Source organism: Aristolochia californica, unplaced genomic scaffold (assembly GCF_029961685.1).
Source record: "Aristolochia californica isolate CCGP_79_NKW_82.1479 unplaced genomic scaffold, dmAriCali1.0.hap1 SCAF_7, whole genome shotgun sequence".
NCBI lineage: Eukaryota > Viridiplantae > Streptophyta > Magnoliopsida > Piperales > Aristolochiaceae > Aristolochia > Aristolochia californica.
In genome coordinates, this window is record NW_027182268.1 from 41,218,138 (window position 1) to 41,237,617 (window position 19,480).

At 36.9% G+C, this 19,480-nt stretch overlaps 2 protein-coding genes across 3 annotated transcripts; both read right to left on the reverse strand.

The window, feature by feature from the left end:
- Positions 1–6,783: 6,783 nt before the first annotated feature.
- On the reverse strand, positions 6,784–10,007 carry LOC137936948 (protein ENDOSPERM DEFECTIVE 1-like). Of its 2 annotated transcripts, XM_068781926.1 has the most exons (6): positions 8,681–10,007; positions 8,422–8,541; positions 8,098–8,214; positions 7,926–8,015; positions 7,715–7,822; positions 6,784–7,550 (listed from the first exon to the last, which is right to left on the reverse strand). In XM_068781926.1, the coding sequence occupies exons 1-6, from the start codon at positions 9,893–9,895 to the stop codon at positions 7,494–7,496; spliced, it is 1,707 nt and encodes a 568-aa protein (XP_068638027.1). In that variant the 5' UTR covers positions 9,896–10,007; the 3' UTR covers positions 6,784–7,493. The 2 variants fall into 2 exon arrangements, with proteins under 2 accessions (XP_068638027.1, XP_068638028.1); XM_068781927.1 differs by lacking the exon at positions 7,926–8,015.
- Positions 10,008–10,589: 582 nt separating this feature from the next.
- On the reverse strand, positions 10,590–17,852 carry LOC137936129 (sodium/hydrogen exchanger 5-like). Its single transcript, XM_068780682.1, has 22 exons — positions 17,256–17,852; positions 16,547–16,598; positions 16,408–16,467; positions 16,245–16,269; positions 16,051–16,136; positions 15,852–15,963; positions 15,554–15,616; positions 15,402–15,421; positions 15,220–15,317; positions 14,823–14,851; positions 13,968–13,999; positions 13,677–13,724; positions 13,511–13,571; positions 13,332–13,429; positions 13,164–13,239; positions 12,974–12,993; positions 12,165–12,262; positions 11,971–12,080; positions 11,467–11,553; positions 11,151–11,242; positions 10,990–11,069; positions 10,590–10,895 (listed from the first exon to the last, which is right to left on the reverse strand). Exons 1-22 carry the CDS (start codon positions 17,434–17,436, stop codon positions 10,819–10,821), a joined length of 1,605 nt encoding a protein of 534 aa, XP_068636783.1. The 5' UTR covers positions 17,437–17,852; the 3' UTR covers positions 10,590–10,818.
- Between the last annotated feature and the right edge of the window lie 1,628 nt (positions 17,853–19,480).

Below are 19,480 nucleotides of genomic sequence, written 5' to 3' on the forward strand. Positions count from 1 at the left end.
ATTAATGGATTCCAGGTATTCAGACCAGTTCTATGATGATATAAACCATTTCCTTAATTTTGTCACCAGTTTATCTGTATTAGGTGCTTGTATAGCCGACCTAAGAGTTGGAAACAATAAAGCCTAAGGCTTCATTTTTTACAATTTTCTTGTTGAATGTTTTTTATTATATTATCTGCCAGATGGTAATTAAATACCTTGTAGCCAATCGAAAGAGTAGGAAGCATAACACAATGCGATTTGGAGCAAGTTAGAATCTCCTGTCCTCTGGTTTTTAGAATTTGATGCCTTGGTTAATTGGCTGTAATTTAGAAAACGATAATTAATTAAGACATTCTTATGGTACATCTACTACTCATTTTATTTATTTATTTATTTATTTTCTCAACTTAATCAAAACTAAAAGAACATAATTCAGATGGTTGGAGCAGTCTGGGCAGCAGATGGAATACGAGGTATAAAGTTCTCTCCTGCTTTGCTTTGGTCTGGAGCAGAATTTAGGAGCTTAAATCTCAAGATGATTAAATGACTTAGATGCATGGAAAATGTTTGTCATATACATAGATAAGTACAAATATTTCTTGATAGGCTACCAAGGTTAGTGAGACAATCAGTGTCACTTCACTACAAGAACATGCTTCCATGTTCTAAAGTACTTTTAGGTTTCTGTAGCAAGTTCTGTGCATTTCTTTGATTTAAAATCCCCTCTTTCTTTCTTAGTTCTATTTGTTTGTGCACACTCAATACCTTCTTCTCAATTAATTAGATTTTCTTGTCATAAATAATTGGGTATGTTGTGGTTTAGGCTTCTTGGTAGAACAGATTAATTTTATGCCAGATGTTTCACTGTAAACATTATTTTCAAATTTTACAAGTCATTGCTCCGTCTTTTACAAGTTGGAGTTTATCTGTATAAAACCGACTATTCTGTCAATGGGGTAATGCATTCATCTGTCTTTTCTAACTTTTTTACAAGCGTTACAGATTTTAACCAAAAGCTGTCATAATTACTTTGCACTTGCTGTCTGCACTGAAATTGTATGAATGTCTTCAGTCGATCTAACTTAAGGCTAAAATGATGGTGCCCATGGCTACTTTAGAGTGTCCAGAGGGATCCGTCAGAGGGACCCCCTGTCCCCAGTGTTATTCAACCAAGTAGGGGAGGCTTTATATACTCTATTTGCTCATGCAAGAGATAAAGGCTGGCTGAGGCCTATATTGTTAAGTTGTGGAACCTACACTTGCAAGGGACGTGCCATTTGCTGGTCTCATGGTCTGCCTTAGTGTAACTTTGTGTTAATGACTCTTATCTTATTTCATTCTGTGAAAGCTGAATTGATGATACTAAATACAGATTGAGAATGTTGTAACCCTTGTTCGAAAACCTATTGCTGCATTTTGATTCGTTTTTTACAATGGTTACTCTCTATGAAACTCTGAAGAATGTAAGTGTATGCGACACAAAAGTTTCAGCTTAGGAGGGGTTAGTCCACAATGAAGTGGAATGAATTCTCCCCGCATTACCTAGTTCATCCCACTTATGGCGTTAGGGGGGGGTTAGTCCACAATGAAGTGGAATAAATTCCCCCCGCATTATCTAGTTCATCCCACTTATGGCATTAGTCCAGAATGACTTGACTTGACTTGAAGTGAGATAACACCATTTCATCTCCTCAGGCAAAAACGACGGAAATCTGTTTCCGCCCTTTTTTTCAAGTCATCCAATTACCGCGAGCGACGGCGTCGCTTCTCCCCCCCCCCCTCCCCCCCGAAACTAAAAAATCACGCTCATTTCCTTTCTCCTCTCCTCTAGCTCAGCCTTCGTCTCTGGATGAAAATTTTCGCCTGACTTCTTCTCTCTTTTTCGCTGTCTCTGCTCCTCTCGCTCGGCTCTCGTCTGCTCACTCTGCTCCTCTCGCTCGGCTCTCGTCTGCTCCTCTCGCCCGGCGCTCGTCTTCGTTCTCTGCTCCCTCTGTTGTATCTGCTCCCTCTCTCTTGTTATCTCTCGTTTTCGCCCCATCTCCCTCTCTCGTCTCTTTCTCTCTCGGCCTTTCTCTTCCCTTTCCCTCTCTCTTTTCCCTCTAGGCCTCCATCTCTTTTCACTCTTGGCCTCCCTCTTCCTTCTTGTTCTCGCTCTTCTCTTTCCTCCTCCCCCGATTTCCTTTGATTTAACCTATTCCGATTTCGATATCCTTCGATTTCCTTCAATCTTCTTCGATTTTCGACAGTTAGGCGTCGATTTCTTCCATTGGGCTTACATTTCCCCATTCGGCGGTGATTTCCCCCAAATTTCAGAAGGTAATCCGAAACCCTAATTTTTTTTCAACTAATTTAGTTTTGTGTTTGAGTTAATTTTAATTTTTGTGCGTAATTTATCTTGATTGTGGCCAAATTAATTCCAATAATATTACATTCATTGAAACTGTTTTTATCTTTCATAAACTTGTGATGAAGTTTATTTCTTATACTGTTTATCAGCAAAATCTCTACAACCGTCACAGAAGTGACTTGTTCCGACTCTAAACTTAACTCCCCTTTTATTAGTTAGTTTGTTACAGATTTGATTGTGCCCCAATAAATAATTTGGAAGAGTATTGACTAAGAGAACTGTAACGTTTCCCCATTTGCTTTTAAAAAATTTATAAAATGCTCAAAGATGGTTGCTGCAACCCCTATCTTAAAACCAAAGTTGGTAAAAAGAAAATTGGCCGGACTCTAAAATCTAAGATTTATATACGAATGGGCATATATCTTGGAGATAACATGGGGATGTAAGAAATAGTATGTCGATAGGTACATACTCAGGAGAGTAAATCTGATGATGATATATATGTAGCAGGTTCAGCTACTACCCTTGGTATGAACCTTTAAAATCTGAGAGTATTGAAAAGGGGGAATTAAAGATTCTGGAAAGTAAAATGCCCTGTAGAGAGATGTGCTATGAAGATAATACTCAAAAAAAATTCTTTTCTTCTTTTCTAAGATTTGAGAGTTGCACATAATAGTAGCCAGCACTTGATGGATCAAGAGCATAAATCTGTTTTGCTGCATATTGTCCTAACTTTATATTCTTAAGGAATTTACAGGCACTTAACAGTGTTCACCACATTGTTACTTCTGGTTTTATTAGCATACTTTCAACAAACTGATAAACATCTGTCAAGTACCCAGCTCAGCCTATAAGAACTACCACACTTTGCATACATGTCAATAAGAGTCGTATTAACAAACATATCAGCTGTAAAGTCACTGCCTTTAACAAATTTATTTTAGTCATCTGCAATGAAATTAGTTAGATTAATTTTGAAATGTGTTAGAATGTTGTTGAATATGTTTGAAGTGCTATGGAATGTTTATGTCATGTGGTGAGGAGATTTTGGAGTTATAAATATCCACCACATGGTCCAATTCAAACAAAGCTGAGTCGCCTACACGGGCGTCCATTAGCCAACGAAACCCGACCCCCATCAATGACGATGTACGGTTCGTAGTGACTGCGAAGTCATATGGGGCTCTATCAGGGGTGTTCGCTGAATTTGGACTTTATGAATTTGTTTTTGCATTGTTCTAGTCATCTGCAATGAAATTAGTTAGATTAATTTTGAAATGTGTTAGAATGTTGTTGAATATGTTTGCAGTGCTATGGAATGTTTATGTCATGTGGTGAGGAGATTTTGGAGTTATAAATATCCACTACATGGTCCAATTCAAACAAGGCTGAGTCGCCTATACGGGCGTCCATTAGCCAACGAAACCCGACCCCCATCAATGACGATGTACAGTTCGTAGTGACTGCGAAGTCATATGGGGCTCTACCAGGGGTGTTCGGTGAATTTGGACTTCATGAATTTGTTTTTGCATTGTTCTAGTCATCTGCAATGAAATTAGTTAGATTAATTTTGAAATGTGTTAGAATGTTGTTGAATATGTTTGAAGTGCCATGGAATGTTTATGTCATGTGGTGAGGAGATTTTGGAGTTATAAATATCCACCACATGGTCTAATTTAAACAAGGCTGAGTCGCCTACACGGGCGTCCATTAGCCAATGAAACCCGACCCCCATCAATGACGATGTACAGTTCGTAGTGACTGCGAAGTCATATGGGGCTCTACCAGGGGTGTTCGGTGAATTTGGACTTCATGAATTTGTTTTTGCATTGTTCTAGTCATCTGCAATGAAATTAGTTAGATTAATTTTGAAATGTGGTAGAATGTTGATGAATATGTTTGAAGTGCTATGGAATGTTTATGTCACGTGGTGAGGAGATTTTAGAGTTATAAATATCTACCACATGGTCCAATTCAAACAAGGCTGAGTCGCCTACACGGGCGTCCATTAGCCAACGAAACCCGACCCCCATCAATGACGATGTACAGTTCGTTGTGACTGCGAAGTCATATGGGGCTCTACCAGGGGTGTTCTGTGAATTTAGACTTCATGAGTTTGTTTTTGCATTGTTCTAGTCATCTGCAATGAAATTAGTTAGATTAATTTTGAAATGTGTTAGAATGTTGTTGAATATGTTTGAAGTGCCATGGAATATTTATGTCATGTGGTGAGGAGATTTTGGAGTTATGAACTCGTTATCATCTACAAGAATTTGGAGACAACCTTCCTAGAAATGATAAAGAGTTATTCAACCGAAGACACTCATCTTTGAGAAATACTATTGAACGAACTTTTGGTGCTTTAAAAGCTCGATTCCAAATGTTGAAAGTCGCTCCTCCCTTTTCTTATAAGATCCAGATGAAAATTGTAATAGCTTGTTGCATATTACACAATTATATACGTAAAGAAGATTACAATGATATGTTTGAATTGGAAGATGATGATTTCGATGATGAGGTAGGTGGAGGAGGTGATGAGGTCCGATTAGCAGGTGAAAATTTGGATGGAGATAGCGATGATCTTGGGGATGAAGGCAACCTATCAACAACAATGCGGAGGCGTCGTGCATTAGAATCCACTAGAGCTGCACAATTTCAAGATGCCATAGCAACTAGCATGTGGAGTGATTATTAGTGGTTGTACTTTATTGCATTTGAACATGTATGTTGTCTTTCGTATCTACTAAACTAGTAAGTTGATGATGTTAAACGCACAAACTCTAATTACATTCGTTGTTGTCATTTTATACCTTTTTGTTTTAATTTTATTTATTAAGTATTTTTATACTATATATTATGTTATTATAAAATAATTTATTTATTAATTATATTCATTTATGTTATTTTTAACTATTTTATGTAATTTAAATAATTTATTCTACTCACACGTAATTAGTTTAATAATTAATAATAAAATGTAATCATTAATTGGTTTAATTATGCAATTGCTATAATTAATTAAACAATTAGGTTTATTTATTACATTCCCTTGTGTTATTTTTAAATTTTTATTAATTTTAATTAATTTATTCTAATCCCACGTAATTAGTATAATAATTTATAATAAACTGTAATTATTAATTGGTTTAATTATGCAATTTCTATAATTAATTAAACACTTAGGTTTATTTATTATATTCCCTTATGTTATTTTTTAATTTTTATTAATTTTAAATAATTTATTCTAGTCACGCATAATTAGTATGTTAATTTATATTGAATTGTAATCATTAATTGGTTAATTATCCAATTGCTAAAATTAATTAAACCATTATTTTTATTTATTATATTCCCTTATGCTATTTTGTAATTTTTAATAATTTTATATAATATATTCTAGTCACGTAATTAGTATATTAATTTATAATGAATTATAATCGTTAATTGGTTAATTATCCAATTGCTATAATTAATTAAACCATTAGGTTTATTTATTACATTCCCTTATGTTATTTTTTATTTTTTAAAAATTTTATATAATTTATTCATGTCACACGTAATTATTGTTTTAATTTATAATAATCTATAATCATTAATTGGTTTAACTATTCAATTGTTATCATTAATTAAACCATTATGTTTATTTATTATATTTTTATGTTATTTTTAAATTTTTTATTAATTTTATATAATTTATTGTAGTCACACGTAATTATTGTTTTAATTTATAATAAGCTATAATCATTTATTTATAAAAGGACACTGAAATCTGTTTTCCAAGCACTAACACTGGAATCTGTTTTACAGCCACTTAAACTGGCCTGGACTAATACCCAAACATGAGTTGAAGCGGAAGCAATTCATCTCACTTCAATTCAATTTTTCATTTCATTTTCACTTCATTGTGGACTAACCCCCCCCCCCCTTTGTGTGATATATCAAGGAAAAAAACAAAAAGGATGTAAAGCTTTAGCAAGTAGATGGCAGTTCAAGCCATTTGTAACTGCAGAACACTTAACACCAGCAAATTCTCCTAAAACCAAGCCTTCAACAGAACTACTTACATAATAATCTACATTAAAGATTAAGCATAAAGTTTTAGCGGACACCATATGGTTCAGTGCATATCTCACTAACTCCTTTGGATGTCATAAAGACGAAACTGCACTGCAGGGATCGACAACTAGGTAACATTCTCTTACACTTTAATCATCACATAGAATTTGAAATTCCAAATTTTTTGGAGATCCCACCATCAAAAGAAAAAATAATAACATGATTCAGGTAATTAATAGTAATAATGATAATAATGATGGTGATGATGTTGACGATGGTGATGACAAGGATAATTATAATTATTATTTCTATTATTAATATTACTACTATAACAGTACCCTTTTTGAGACATAATTTTTGCGATTACAAGAGGAAGGTTGACATGCTCATGTGTCAGGTCCACGGGATGGTCAGATGCAATTCGAAGGATCTGGATGGTTGAAGGCACCAGAGGGCTTTTTAAAGGCAGTGTGGCTAGAATTATTTGGTGAGTTCCAGCTTCTTCTCTCACTCACATTTATGGCTGTTGAATTCCGTCAAGATCATTTCAATGGTGATGCCCATGAAGGATTTGGACGAATACTTAAAAGGGTGTTACACAGGATCCACTATTAGAGGTAGTTTGGCAGAAGACATATTTTGCTTATGTTTCTGGGCACACTGTCTGTAAACAATAGGAAGATTCATTTCTTGGATAATATGCCACTGACAGAAATGGAAAAAAATTGGCATATAAAGAAAATTCTGAAGCTGCTTCCGGAATCAATGTTGAATTTCACTCGCCAGATAACATTTGGATCGTTTCTTCCCCCTCTTCGAGCTATGTTGTTTGGGTTACAGATAACGCAGGAAGCACAAAAGATCATTCTTTTTTTTTTTTTTTTTTTTTTTTTTTTGCCCTTGCATCCTTTAGAAGACTCTGCATTCACTTCTTTAGCTTCGTAACAGCAAAAAGTTGGAGAAAGATTTATTTTATTCGGCCCATGACAGGAAATATTTTGGTCGATGAAGCATAGACACTCAACCATGGGACAAAGAATATGTGTACCGTCGTCACATGAAGAAGAATAGATTGTTTCCGCGCACTGAGATGGCTAGCTGCTTAGATTCATGCAGCCTGTTCTTTGAGATGAATCAATTGAACTCTTACACTGCTCTCTTCCACCTGTGAAGCATTATTTAGAAATAGTAATTAGTATCCTAAATTTACTCAATTCCACTAAAGAAAATCTCGTTCATATCTCCAGGTTCTCGAAGGGAACTATCAAGAAGATGATTGCAAAGCAGAAATATACTAAAATATATTTTGGATGCCTTAGTCTATCCTACCTGCAGCAGATGTGTCTTCGACAGCAAATGACTGCATTCTTCAATCAGAGCTCTTTCTCTGCTGACCACACCAGCGAGCTCTGACATTGTTCTACACACTCTATCTGCCTGTGTTCACCAAAGACTTTTAATTAGCATGAAACTCCAATTTAGATGCACATGGTCACTGTGGAAAATGGAGACTGGAAAAGCAATCTTTTACTTAACCCACCTTCGGTTGAAAATTTTCAACTCCTGGGTGAATTGCTTCCAATGTACTAGTAGCAGAGCTTAGAGCTTCGCCTAAATCTCTAATATCAACCTTCGGCAAAGTGAATACATTGCCATGTTAGTCTGATTGCAGGTTTAGCAGACATGAAAGGGGGGATAAAGCAGCAGCTTACTTTCACATTTCCAATGGTGGGGAGCCGAATTGATGCATCCTGCAAGCCCTTGACGGTGCCTGTAAGGGAACTCGTGTAGTCCTTCTCCAAACTCACCCATTCTTCCAAGTATGGCATCTACAAGTTGCATTAACGAAATATCAGAACAGTCTCTAAATGCCAGAAACTAGAAAGGTTCATCTCGCATGGTGTATACAAAGAGTAGGGGGAAAAGTACAAGAAATATTGCTTGTTAACACGAAGCAGATGCAGTGAAGATTAAGAACTCTATAAATCGTTAAGATTAACATAAATCAGATGCAAAGTCCTTTGAGTGATCCTTACTTGCGCTTCCAGAATTGTTGATAAGCTCTGTATCTGCTTCAACCGCCTAAGTTCTACCTGTTTCTGGCTAACGGAATCCTGCATTTCTGATATTTTGGCGACAACACTATGAAGCATTTTCTGGAAAGATTTCAGAAAGCAAACAATTGTGAGCAGCAAAAAAAAGTCAGCAGGCCATTTGTAGGAAAAAGCGTACAAATGGAAGTTGTTCAAGCTCCTGCTAGAAGGGTATGGACTGGTTTGCGAGTTGGTGACTAACCTCTGCGGCGATTCTCTGGTTATTCATGGTAGCCTCCGCCTTTGCATTGGCGAATCTCCACTGCAAGTACCGATTGTGCAGAAGCTTCAGCAGATAAACATCTTCCTGATTGCTGCGACCAGCTCTTCCCTTCTTTGCATCTGCCGCTGACTTCACTTGAGATGGGTGGGGCGGTGGAAGACAAATTGATGAGCCCAAATTAGTTCTTGACAGACCAGATGATCCAGAAACGAATTTGATGGAGTTGAAGGATTGTTGGCAAGTAGAGAGGGCAGAATTGAGAGAACGATAACAAGGGGAAGAAGAGACTCGGCACAAATCGCCGGCGACATTTCCCTCTGATGCTAAGAACCTCGCTGATACCGTCGGCAACAGATCCCTCTCCGGCATGGAAGACCGAACTTCAGGGATTGTCCGAATTTTAGTGGTCTGGGCGGGAAGCGGAGGACTGTCGCAAATGCCAGGCTGGCTGCTGATCGAGCATGTTTCAGATTCAGAGAAATCACTCACGGTGAAATTATCAGCGGAGGATGACTCCTCTGTGCCATTCTCATCGTCAGATTGCTCTGGAAGGTTCCTCCGCAAAGAAGACCCAGAATCTTGAACTCCATCTTTTCTAACGTTCGAGAGACTGGACTGCAATAGCTTCGCAGCCGCAGAATTTACCGCAGAAGAAATTGTCCTGGAGTGATTTTGGTTCACAAAGTTCGATCTGGGAGTGGCCAAAGGTGTGTCAGTTCTTGAACGAAGTCTAGCCGGGAGTTTGGAATTCATGGTTTTCCCTAAATGAGTATTTTCCGGTGGCCTGGACGACTCCAAATCCTTCTCTCCGTTCTCCTTGAAAAGCTTAACCGCACGTTTCCTCTGTCCAGCCAAAGCGCATTTGCCATGAAGTCCCGCTGGAAACGGTGTCTCCGAACTCCGAACCGTCTCCGGCCTGTTCTGATCGGCGAAAGACAAGGGGTGGTCTTCCGCCGCCACAAGAATCCGCCTCTGTGCGGACAGCGACCTATGAGTTTCCGTAGAGGGCTTGGCCGACGAGAGATGGTGGTCTCCCCAATAGGGAGACGAAGACACCACAGGAGACATGAAGCGAGAACTCACTTGCTTGACCCTCGGCCGTCGAACAGTCGCCGGTTTCTTTCCTGCCGGTTCCAAAGGCGGCAAACTCTCGTTGCTCTCGGCGGATTTTGTCGTTTCTTGAGAGACTTCCATGGTGCTCAAATGGCGACTGCAAGGAAGGGTGAACAAAAATCCGAGAGGGATAGGAACGGAGAAATCAAACAAGAAGGATTATCAGTTCTGAGTCACCTCCGAGCCGAACGGTTTCTCTTCTCTCCGTCTGAGTGAGGCAGAAAGTAGCCGTTGGAGAGCAGCGGCGACGGCAAATTTTCCTGTGATTTTGTTATTCAATTAACAGGGACGTTTAAAGAGAGTTTTACGTCTACTTCTAACGGTCACGAACAGCAGCTGCACGTACGCCAAAGGAATCACGTGCGCATGTACGCGAGAACATCCGATTCAATGCGGGAGTGCATCGGGGTCGCCCCTCGTCGATCACCAACCGGATACATATGACTGGTATATTTGATACATATAGCCTCGGTAGAGAGAGTAATCATTAAGAAATGAATTACAGGCCTGACTGTGACCCAACTTCTCTTTTATCCATCAATTCTCATCTCATCTCATGCATTACGAATAACCATTTATCCTTCAATCATATCGATGGTTATCTCAACTTTATCTTAACCGGCTATCTCAATTGTCCAATGGTTATCTCAATCATCTGGCAACCACAATTAGTTCTAGCTATTCGAGCATTTCATACAGTTTTCGCTGACACACACAAGCTAAGACTTGTTTCAGGAGTCGAGGCACAAAGGTAGCATCTATAATTTTCTACGACTTCAAAGTGGAAAAATATATGATATTTTCAAGCGGCTCTATACAGAATCTGATGTGCAAATGCCAATTATACATTATAATTCTGTTTGTATAAGTTATATCATCAGTAACAAGAATCGAAGTGTTGTATAGATTTGTCTCCAGCTCTCTTCATCTTGTCGTTGTTTGGAGACCCCTCTCCAATCGACTAGATTTGTATGCAAAACTTTGTCACACTTTGGATGTTAGCTTCAATCAATCTGCTCATCAAGCAATCCACCACGACTACGAAAAAATCCAGATCGTCTTGAGCTTGATGGTACATCATCTGTTTCCAGAGCAAGCCCATGAAACTTTGTAGACGCGAATAAAAAATGAAAGTAAAAACCCTGTATATGCACAGACTGCACCCGTTGTGTTACCTGAGTCCTCTTCAACCCCACTTTGAGTTGTGAAGAATGGTTTGAGGTAATTCTTGTCGATCGTGGTGAAAGATGCGGTACTGCAGCATATACCAAAATAATTTGAGTAAGAAATGCTCAATGTGGAGAACTACCAAAACCAAGTTGGACAATAGAGGTACTTTTTGAACTCCTTCAGTCTCATCTTTAGCTTGTTCCCAGAACTGCCGTCATCGTAAGGAGGAGCAGTGTAGCCATTGTTATCCTCGAAGCTCTGAAAAAATATACAAGAAAAAGTAAATATAGTGCAGATTAAATGGTTAACTCCATAGATATTCATGCTTTTCTTGCACCAGATTAAATTCTAGTTTTGCCATAACATAGAAAACAACAGGAGGTTCACTCTCCGGAGGATTCAGTAAGAATGGTGAATCCAACATGGTTAGAAATCCTATGGAACATGCAACTACTCGAAGGAAATTTCTCATGGGAACTTACTTCATGAACTGCACCATTAGGATCATCATCACCTATAACTTCAAGGGCTTCCAACATGGTACCTGTTGTACCACCAATGAGTAGGACCTGCAGTGTCAGTGGTTTGAGCAGTTAGGCAACATCCATCACATAAAGCAAAGAGCACCAATACTCCAAAATGTGCTACTATATTCCCTGTACACCTAGTAAAAACTCGGATTTTTGTTTACAGGTAGTTCATGTTTATTTCCTTTTTCCTCCCTATGGTTTAGCTTTTTAACAATCTCAGTTTCAAGTACGACCTTTAAAAACCCAGTATTTTAACTCTGCTAATGCATAATTACAGTAACATCTTAAAGTCTTCAGTCATGTGGCAGAGACATTTAGCTCAAAATACCAGATGACTGTTTGGCACATTTACCTCCTCTGTTATCAGACACTGGAATGATCAAAGAACGTTGAATATTACTTATTGAACAAATCAAGTTGATGAAGTGAAACAAAATTTGATGAAGATACACATACAGTGACAACAACAATTGCAGTGGTAGCCGTCAGCATTGTTTTCCCATGTCCTTCAGGAAGATCATGAACAGACTGCAAGGCAAGAGCAAAAGCCATAGCACCCCTAAGCCCTGCCATTGCATGGAAGTAGGCACTCAGAAAATAGCTGAGTCCTAATGTAGTTATCACATATCAAAACAATATTATCTACTCACCACTATACCAAAGTGCTTTCTGGTGCTTCATGGGTATTTGGCGTTCTCTAGGCCGAACGAGGTTGACCAAGTATGCACAGGAAAATACATGCACCGCCCTTTAATTTAGAGATACCAAGTCAAAACATGGGTTGATGAAGCCAAACTCAACCAAATTGTATTAAATTGGTAAAACCATCTTTCCATGCAACTGATTAATATCAAAATCAACTATTTCTGAGAATGAACGATATCATTTAAGGAAAACAGTGGACGGCAGGAAGAGTCACACATACAAAGAAAAGCATGGTAATTACTTTCAAAAACAAAAAAGAAAGTGGTAGAATAGACTTATAAAAATGATTAGAAAGAAGCAAATTTACTTAATAAATAAATCCTGAGTAAAGAAAAGCTACTATCCAAGAATAACAGCAACATTTCAAATTAAATACTCTGATACTGAGTTGTAAGAAAGAAATACGGAGAAGCAGGTTAAAAATATTAAGAAGCCAAAAGAGCTGTCAAGACAGCCCTGCAAACTCAGGAAACCACCAAATTTTTCTGGAGTTGATAAGCATGCAGCTTAACAATTTATTGATAAGAGATCTTAAGTTAAATGGAAAACATACAAAATGTGAAGGAGAACAACAAGCATAAATAAAGGTGTCCGCATAAACTCCAATGTCAGTAAGAAAGCCAGCAAAAGATAAAACGAAACTAAAAGGAAGAATAAGCAAAGTATGCAATAAGAGAGAGTCGAGTTCATTCCTTTTCTTTCTCTTTCTTTTCCTCTTCTAGATATTAAAAAGAACAGAATTAATGATACGTACCTTGCAACTCCAATGAACAACTGAAACATTCATATAGGTTCAGAGTCAAGGAAAACTAATATTGTCATGACAGCATTCATACAGGCACACACCCACTCTGTGTCCTAACACTCCCACACTCACCAATTCAACAAGCCCTACATACAGGAGAGGCATAACAAATCCTAGAATACCACAGGAATAAGGATACAATTGAGAAGAATATGAATCCAACATGTGACCAGCTGTGCTGTTCCATAGCAATATCAAAGCCCATGTATATAAACCTGCAAGTCAAAAAAAGTTTATTAGGAAAATGATGTAGCAGAATTCAAACAAATCCTGTAGTCAAATACAAAATTCAAGCTTATTTTCTTACACAAATGTTTCAGCTAATGATGATAGCAAATGAAAAAAGGCAGTTGCAAATCGTTGAGAATTCTCAGACAAGTTCGGGTAGGTATAATGTTTCATTGCCTGGAAAAGATGACCACAGAAATGCCTTCAATGTTGTCCTGACAGAGAGAGCCATTGACTATGGGCACCAAAGATACTTACAATTCCAGTAAACAATATGGAAACAATACCAGAAAGGCCAAAGCCTTCTGCTAGCATATACCTAATACAGAAAACAGGGTGACATAAAAGAAAATTAGTGATATCAAACAGAAACATAACATAGGTCTAAATGAAAAGCTAAATAGAAGTTGAATAGATCTCATACGAGAAATAGGGGAAGAGAACAAACAGACAGCACACCAGATTTTGATAACTAAAAGACAACCAATGAAAAATCCATTAGTATACTCTTTTGGCTGACAGCTGCAGTCTATAAGATAAAACAAACACTGACACTGCTAATGAGAAGCATGGTTTGCTGTATTAGTATAGAAAGAAAAACCCAAACACACTGCATTGGTTTATATTGACTGTCATATTCCTTTTTATTGCACTCATCAAAATCTGGTATGTAAGTAAGAGAGAGAGAGAAAGAGAGAGAGAGAGAGAAACTTACTTGTCGTCATTCAAGTTGGAATACTTGAAAAGCTACCCAGAGGTTAAGGAGTTTCTCCAGTCACTAAAACCATCAAGTGGCTTGAAATGGTAACCGAAAAGCATGAACATAAGAATTTTTATGGGAAGGAAATTTCTTTATGTATTATAATCAATTTAAAAAATAGAAATTATGCGAGTATTCATTTACTTCTTTTCATCTATTCAATATCATTTATTCTTTCTTTTAGGGTTCATGTGTCTCTTTTTCTATGTTTAACTACAATTGTTATAAAACAAAGAGAACAGAATACAACAAGGAGGGTGGAAAACGTTGTTACTTTCCAAATAATGTAAGGGTAAGTCAGTAAAAAGTGTGTCTGAGGGTAAAGGGTAAATCGATGCTTAAATTAGAAGGGAGTTAGTGTTTAAGTCAATCTAGGAGTTTCTATTTTAGAAATCCAAGTGATACTAACGTTAGTTTAGAAGTTGACATCAGTCTAAAATTAGTTCGTTTCTTTTTCCTATTCAATCTATATGTATATTTCATATAGAGTCTGGTATATTTCAGTGAGAGTATCATTAGATTCAGTATGTTTATATTAGTCTATGGTCCAAGTTTTCATAGTGTTTTGACATATAGTTATGAAAATATAAGGAGATACATGTGTGAGGGGTAGAGAAGTTATTTTCTCTCTGTCCACTTAAGTGAATAAAAGAGCAGCTCCCACTCTCTTCAGAAAACTTCTTTCTCCTTCCATCTTTCTTCGCCTCTCTCTCATACCTCTTTTCTTCATTATTTTACAAAGTCAATCACCAACATACCAAAAATGAGAGAATGAATACAGTTATGCTAAAGCAAGCATGTAAAGGATACCAAAGCAGATGTAAATCCAACACCAACCCCTGTCAAGATAAATGTATCAGTAGCCATATGAAATAAATGAATATATAGATGAGTAAATGCTTTAATAAATTAATAAATCTATAAGCACCAAATTGAGCACATTGAACGGCTAAAACAATATCAGAACCCAATAAATATGTCCAGATAATGCAATACCTGAGAAATACATCAAATCAAACCAATTTTAACTAGTTTTTTTGGGCAAAGCATTCAGTGATATTTCCATGATTACATTAGGTTTATACATAGGAGGAAACTAAAACCGATTAGCCCTCTTAAAATCACTACATTATCTCAGCCTCAATATCCTCCATGTAGTCATATTTACAATCGAACTTTGTATCAAACAATATGAAGGAAATCTAACCTGAAGTCATTGAACCAATGAATGTCTCAAGAAACCTCAGGATGAGTAAGAGGAAGTTTTGATCAGATGATGCATGGCTGTTTACTATTGACATAGTCCTGGAGATTATGTCATTATTTGGGTAAGCATCAACATCAAAACAAGAAAGAGTTAAATCATCAAATACAAGGCACCAAGCAGACCTGTATAAAGAAATTGCCATCTTCACCATTGCCATCAGAGGATAAGGAAGCAGACAAATCAAAACAACATTAGGACACTAAGATATCACAATTGAAGATGCCTAGTACTAGATATGTTACAGCAGTTCCAAGACAAGAAAATCAACACATACTGCATCATTAAGAACAGATTCCCCAAACACCAGTGCGTAAAGGTTCACATCTGTGCCAAGCTCCTGCACAACACAAAGATGTACAAAGTAATTGAACCGTAGCACTGACGTAACAAGAACCAATACGTCAAAAATTTAGAAGATGTCAAACAAACAGCTCCTGATGACAAGCTTGAGCTGTTAAAGATGAAGATTGGTAGCAAAGAAGAGCACCAACAACCATAAAAATCTTGCACAACATGCAATTTAGGGTGATTTCACTCTAAGAAAAATGTATTAAAAGACAAAGCCTTGATACCTGAAAAATGGATAACACTGTGACTGGGTCAGTTGCAGATATGAGTGCTCCAAACATCAAGCACTCAAGAAATGGCAGTCGGTACATGAGATATATTAACCCACCAAGGTATCTGAAAGAAGCTCGCAGGAAAAAAGTCATCAAAGACAAGGTGGAGACTAAAAAAAAATATGGGTAATGGTGAATGAGACATACTTACACTAGGATCCCAGTAACAACAGATGCAATAAAGGTCCCCAGGATTGCAAATGTGACAATGGCACCAAAATTTGAAAAGAAAGGTTTCTGCCAATCCAAGCAAAAATACAAAAGAGTCAAAAGTATGAACACAAAAAAAAAAAAAAAAAAACAACTTTATCTAACAATTCATTAGGGGAGGTAACAAAAACTTACTGGTGCTAAGCTGAAACCTGACTGGGTATACGGCAGTCAAGGAAAACAATGTCTTGCTCTATGTAAAGTATAAAAGACGGCATATATTACTTCTAAGAATAAACTAAATAAAGATAATAAACTTAGTAAAAAAATAATAAAATGGTAGCAAAAAACTGGATATAATATGATTGGAGGCAGAAGGAACAGGAAAAAGAACTCCTCATGGAAATTGTACCATGTCCTGTGAAACAAGCAACAAAATGTTATCACTGAAACAGATAAAATATTGTTAGATGATGACATAGTAAATGCATCTTAACCTTGTGCTTGTCTCTGAATCTGACAGATTTGCAAACCCACCAACAACTAGACCTGCTAATAGGAAAAACAACAACTTGTTCGTGTCAGAACAACATCTGAAGTGCCTGTATGGTTGGTTTTCCTTTGCCTTTTGATTCAGAACAAAAAATGACATCTGAGATTCCAATAGTCATTTGGTAGCAGGCAAGAAAAACAACAAACATGTTCGGATTTTTATTTTAAGAACAGATGAAATTAGATATTCGACGACTGAAGAAGAGTAAACATGCTGGCTTCCAAGTAAGAACTTAATGGAAAATCAAATACGCATGGACTATTGCCGAAATGCAGTAAACCAAAAAAAAAAAAAAACACGTAATTGATACTTGTTGATCTTTGAACACTTGCGTAAAACAGAGAGTAGGTGGCAGTGGGACAGAGGTGTTTACAAATAAGTCCAATATAAGCAGAAGAAGGCCCTTGAAAGAGTTCAAAGGAAAACCCAGAGATATTCCAAAATAAAGAAGAGAAGCACTCATAACAACTCTTTATCAACTTTCAACCGATCACTAGGCCAACGTTCGGCATTTGTATAGCCCACGTTAAATTGCTCTGTGCCCAAAACCCTAATTCCAGAGTCAATTAACATGCCTCGACACTTGAACAGCAAACGAAAATAAAAAGATACAAATAGGAAAGAGGGAGCTAGTACAATTTAGAAAACAGCACCTATTAATAAAGAAACACTTGCTTCAGGAAGATAATAGAACTTCTTGCGCCGGAAAACATGGCCAACCATGAAAGCGAGCACAAGCATCGATATCTGAAGGAGGATTCCGAAGCCGGCCGCTCGCTGCTCCTTGCCGGGGGTCCCCGCCGAATCCGACGGAGATATATGCAACTCCGGCATCCCTTCGACGGGGCAATATCCTCTTCTGCCTCCGAAACGTCAAAAATCGATACCACGTATCACGATCAATGGAAGATTGAGAAGTTTTGAGTATCCCCCCCTTTTCTTTTACATCTTCAACAGACTCCCGATAGATTGGACTATAAGAGGGTCTAGCACAGAATGTCTGTACTCTATATATAGTGAAGCACACCTGCGCTCCAAATTACGTAATTGACGTCGCTTGCTTTTTGTGGAAGAAGACTAACGATGAACCACTGCGATGCAAACGAGAAGTGTCGAGGATCACCAGCCGGAAATGACGAAATAATACTCACTGCAGAAACTTTCGACCTTTGACAATGCTTAGTTCCTGTTACCGAACGAGTAAAATCCCTTGACCAGAGTAGAAGGGTTGATCGGAATTTAGGGATTTGAGCAGGTAGAGTCAGCGTTAGGAAGATTGCGCGAGAAGGATTGTGATCAAAATACGGTTAATATAAATAAATAATAATCACCTATTACTATCACTTTTTCCATTTTATTTGGATTTTATTATCATTTTTAATCTAAATACTGTGATTACTATAAATTCTTGGGCTTCACTTTGACGAGTTTTTGCTGCATTGGACGTATCCGGAGATCAACCATCAAAGCAGTCGCAAAGCCAAGACTATCTATTGCATGAACATCTCGAGCTAAGGTCGTTTCTCAAATAATAATCATGTTATTTTTGTTAACATTATGAAAATGATAACAAGACTAAGATATGAGCAACACATATAGAGTACAAATTAAACGAGGTATAAGTTGGGTTCAAATACACAGATATCTTGCTCTGATACCCTATTAAAATCGACTATGATCCTATCTCAAAATGATTAACCCAAGTGAGCAATGGCCACTTAGATTGTGTTTGGAACACACAAAATAGAGATAAAAGAAAAGAAAAGAAAAGAAAAGAAAAAAGGTTTCTCTTATCTTGTTTGGATGTCTATGGAAAATGAGAGAGCAAATGAAAAAAAAATATAATTTTTCTTGTTTAGACGCACATGAAAATGGGAAAAGAAAAAAGTAGTAATAATAATAATTAAAAATTTATGATTAATTTTTTTCTTTTTTTCTCTCTCTTAGGGTTTGTTTGGAACACGTAAAGTGTAAAGGAAAGGAAATAAAAGAAAGAGAAGAGAGAGAAAGACAAGAGAAAAGAAAATCATAAGGTTTATTTTTTCTCGTTTGGGATTTCATAGAAAATGAGAGAGAAAATGGAAGAGAAAAGTAGTTTCTCTTGTTTCGTTACAAGTAGAAAATAAAAATGAAAAAATTAATAAATTTTAAAATTTTGACGATTATAATTTTTTTTCAGGTTTCTATTTATTTTCTTTTCTCCTCAAAATCCATCATTTTGTGAGAGAACGTGATTTTCTCTCAATGATTCTCTATTGCCAAACAGCATAAAATAATTTTTATTTCCTTTTTTTTTTAGTTCCAAACAGACCCTAAATTTCATGTTTTTTTTAGAGAAAATCCTAAATTTCTTTTCTTTCCTTTCCTTTTATTTTCTACGGCTTCCAAACATGTACCTAACACGTTAGCGAGCTAATTCTACGTGTTGATGAGCTCATAAACTAACTTTTAAATCGGTTATATAATTCAATATATTTATTTTTTATAGAAACTCACTATTAAGGGTATTTTATAAAATTTATTATATTTAATAAAGTATTTAAAAATAATAATAATTAACCTAAACCTTCTTTTCAAGAGAAAAACTCTTCCGTTAGTCTTTTAATATGCAGATATGGAGACCAAACACAGCCTAATCACTGTTTTGGAAGCCTAATTACATGGTGGTAAGTAAATTGTTTTGAGGCACTAATGGGTTAGAAGACAACTCAGAACTCAGAACTCAGAACTCAGAAATCAGAATTCAGAAGCTTCGTTTCTCCACCTTACTTGTAACGGTGCGGCCAGTGGTCTGGGACCCAGCAGGGCAGGCTAATAGTTATAATGTACTATTTTCATATACGGGTTTTATTTCTATCACGAAGAACATTCTAGAACC

What these genes read in the sequence shown, in the direction of transcription:
- LOC137936948 (XM_068781926.1), bottom strand. Translation starts at nt 9,895, where the DNA reads ATGGAAGTCTCTCAAGAAACGACAAAATCCGCCGAGAGCAACGAGAGT. An exon ending in CCACCATTGGAAATGTGAAA is followed by an intron (nt 8,016 to 8,097) that starts GTAAGCTGCTGC and finishes ACTTTGCCGAAG; the next exon opens with GTTGATATTAGAGATTTAGG. An exon ending in CGAAGACACATCTGCTGCAG is followed by an intron (nt 7,551 to 7,714) that starts GTAGGATAGACT and finishes AATGCTTCACAG; the next exon opens with GTGGAAGAGAGCAGTGTAAG.
- LOC137936129 (XM_068780682.1), bottom strand. Translation starts at nt 17,436, where the DNA reads ATGCCGGAGTTGCATATATCTCCGTCGGATTCGGCGGGGACCCCCGGC. An exon ending in TCATTAGCTGAAACATTTGT is followed by an intron (nt 13,240 to 13,331) that starts GTAAGAAAATAA and finishes TTTGACTTGCAG; the next exon opens with GTTTATATACATGGGCTTTG. An exon ending in CTGCAATTGTTGTTGTCACT is followed by an intron (nt 11,554 to 11,970) that starts GTATGTGTATCT and finishes CTGACACTGCAG; the next exon opens with GTCCTACTCATTGGTGGTAC.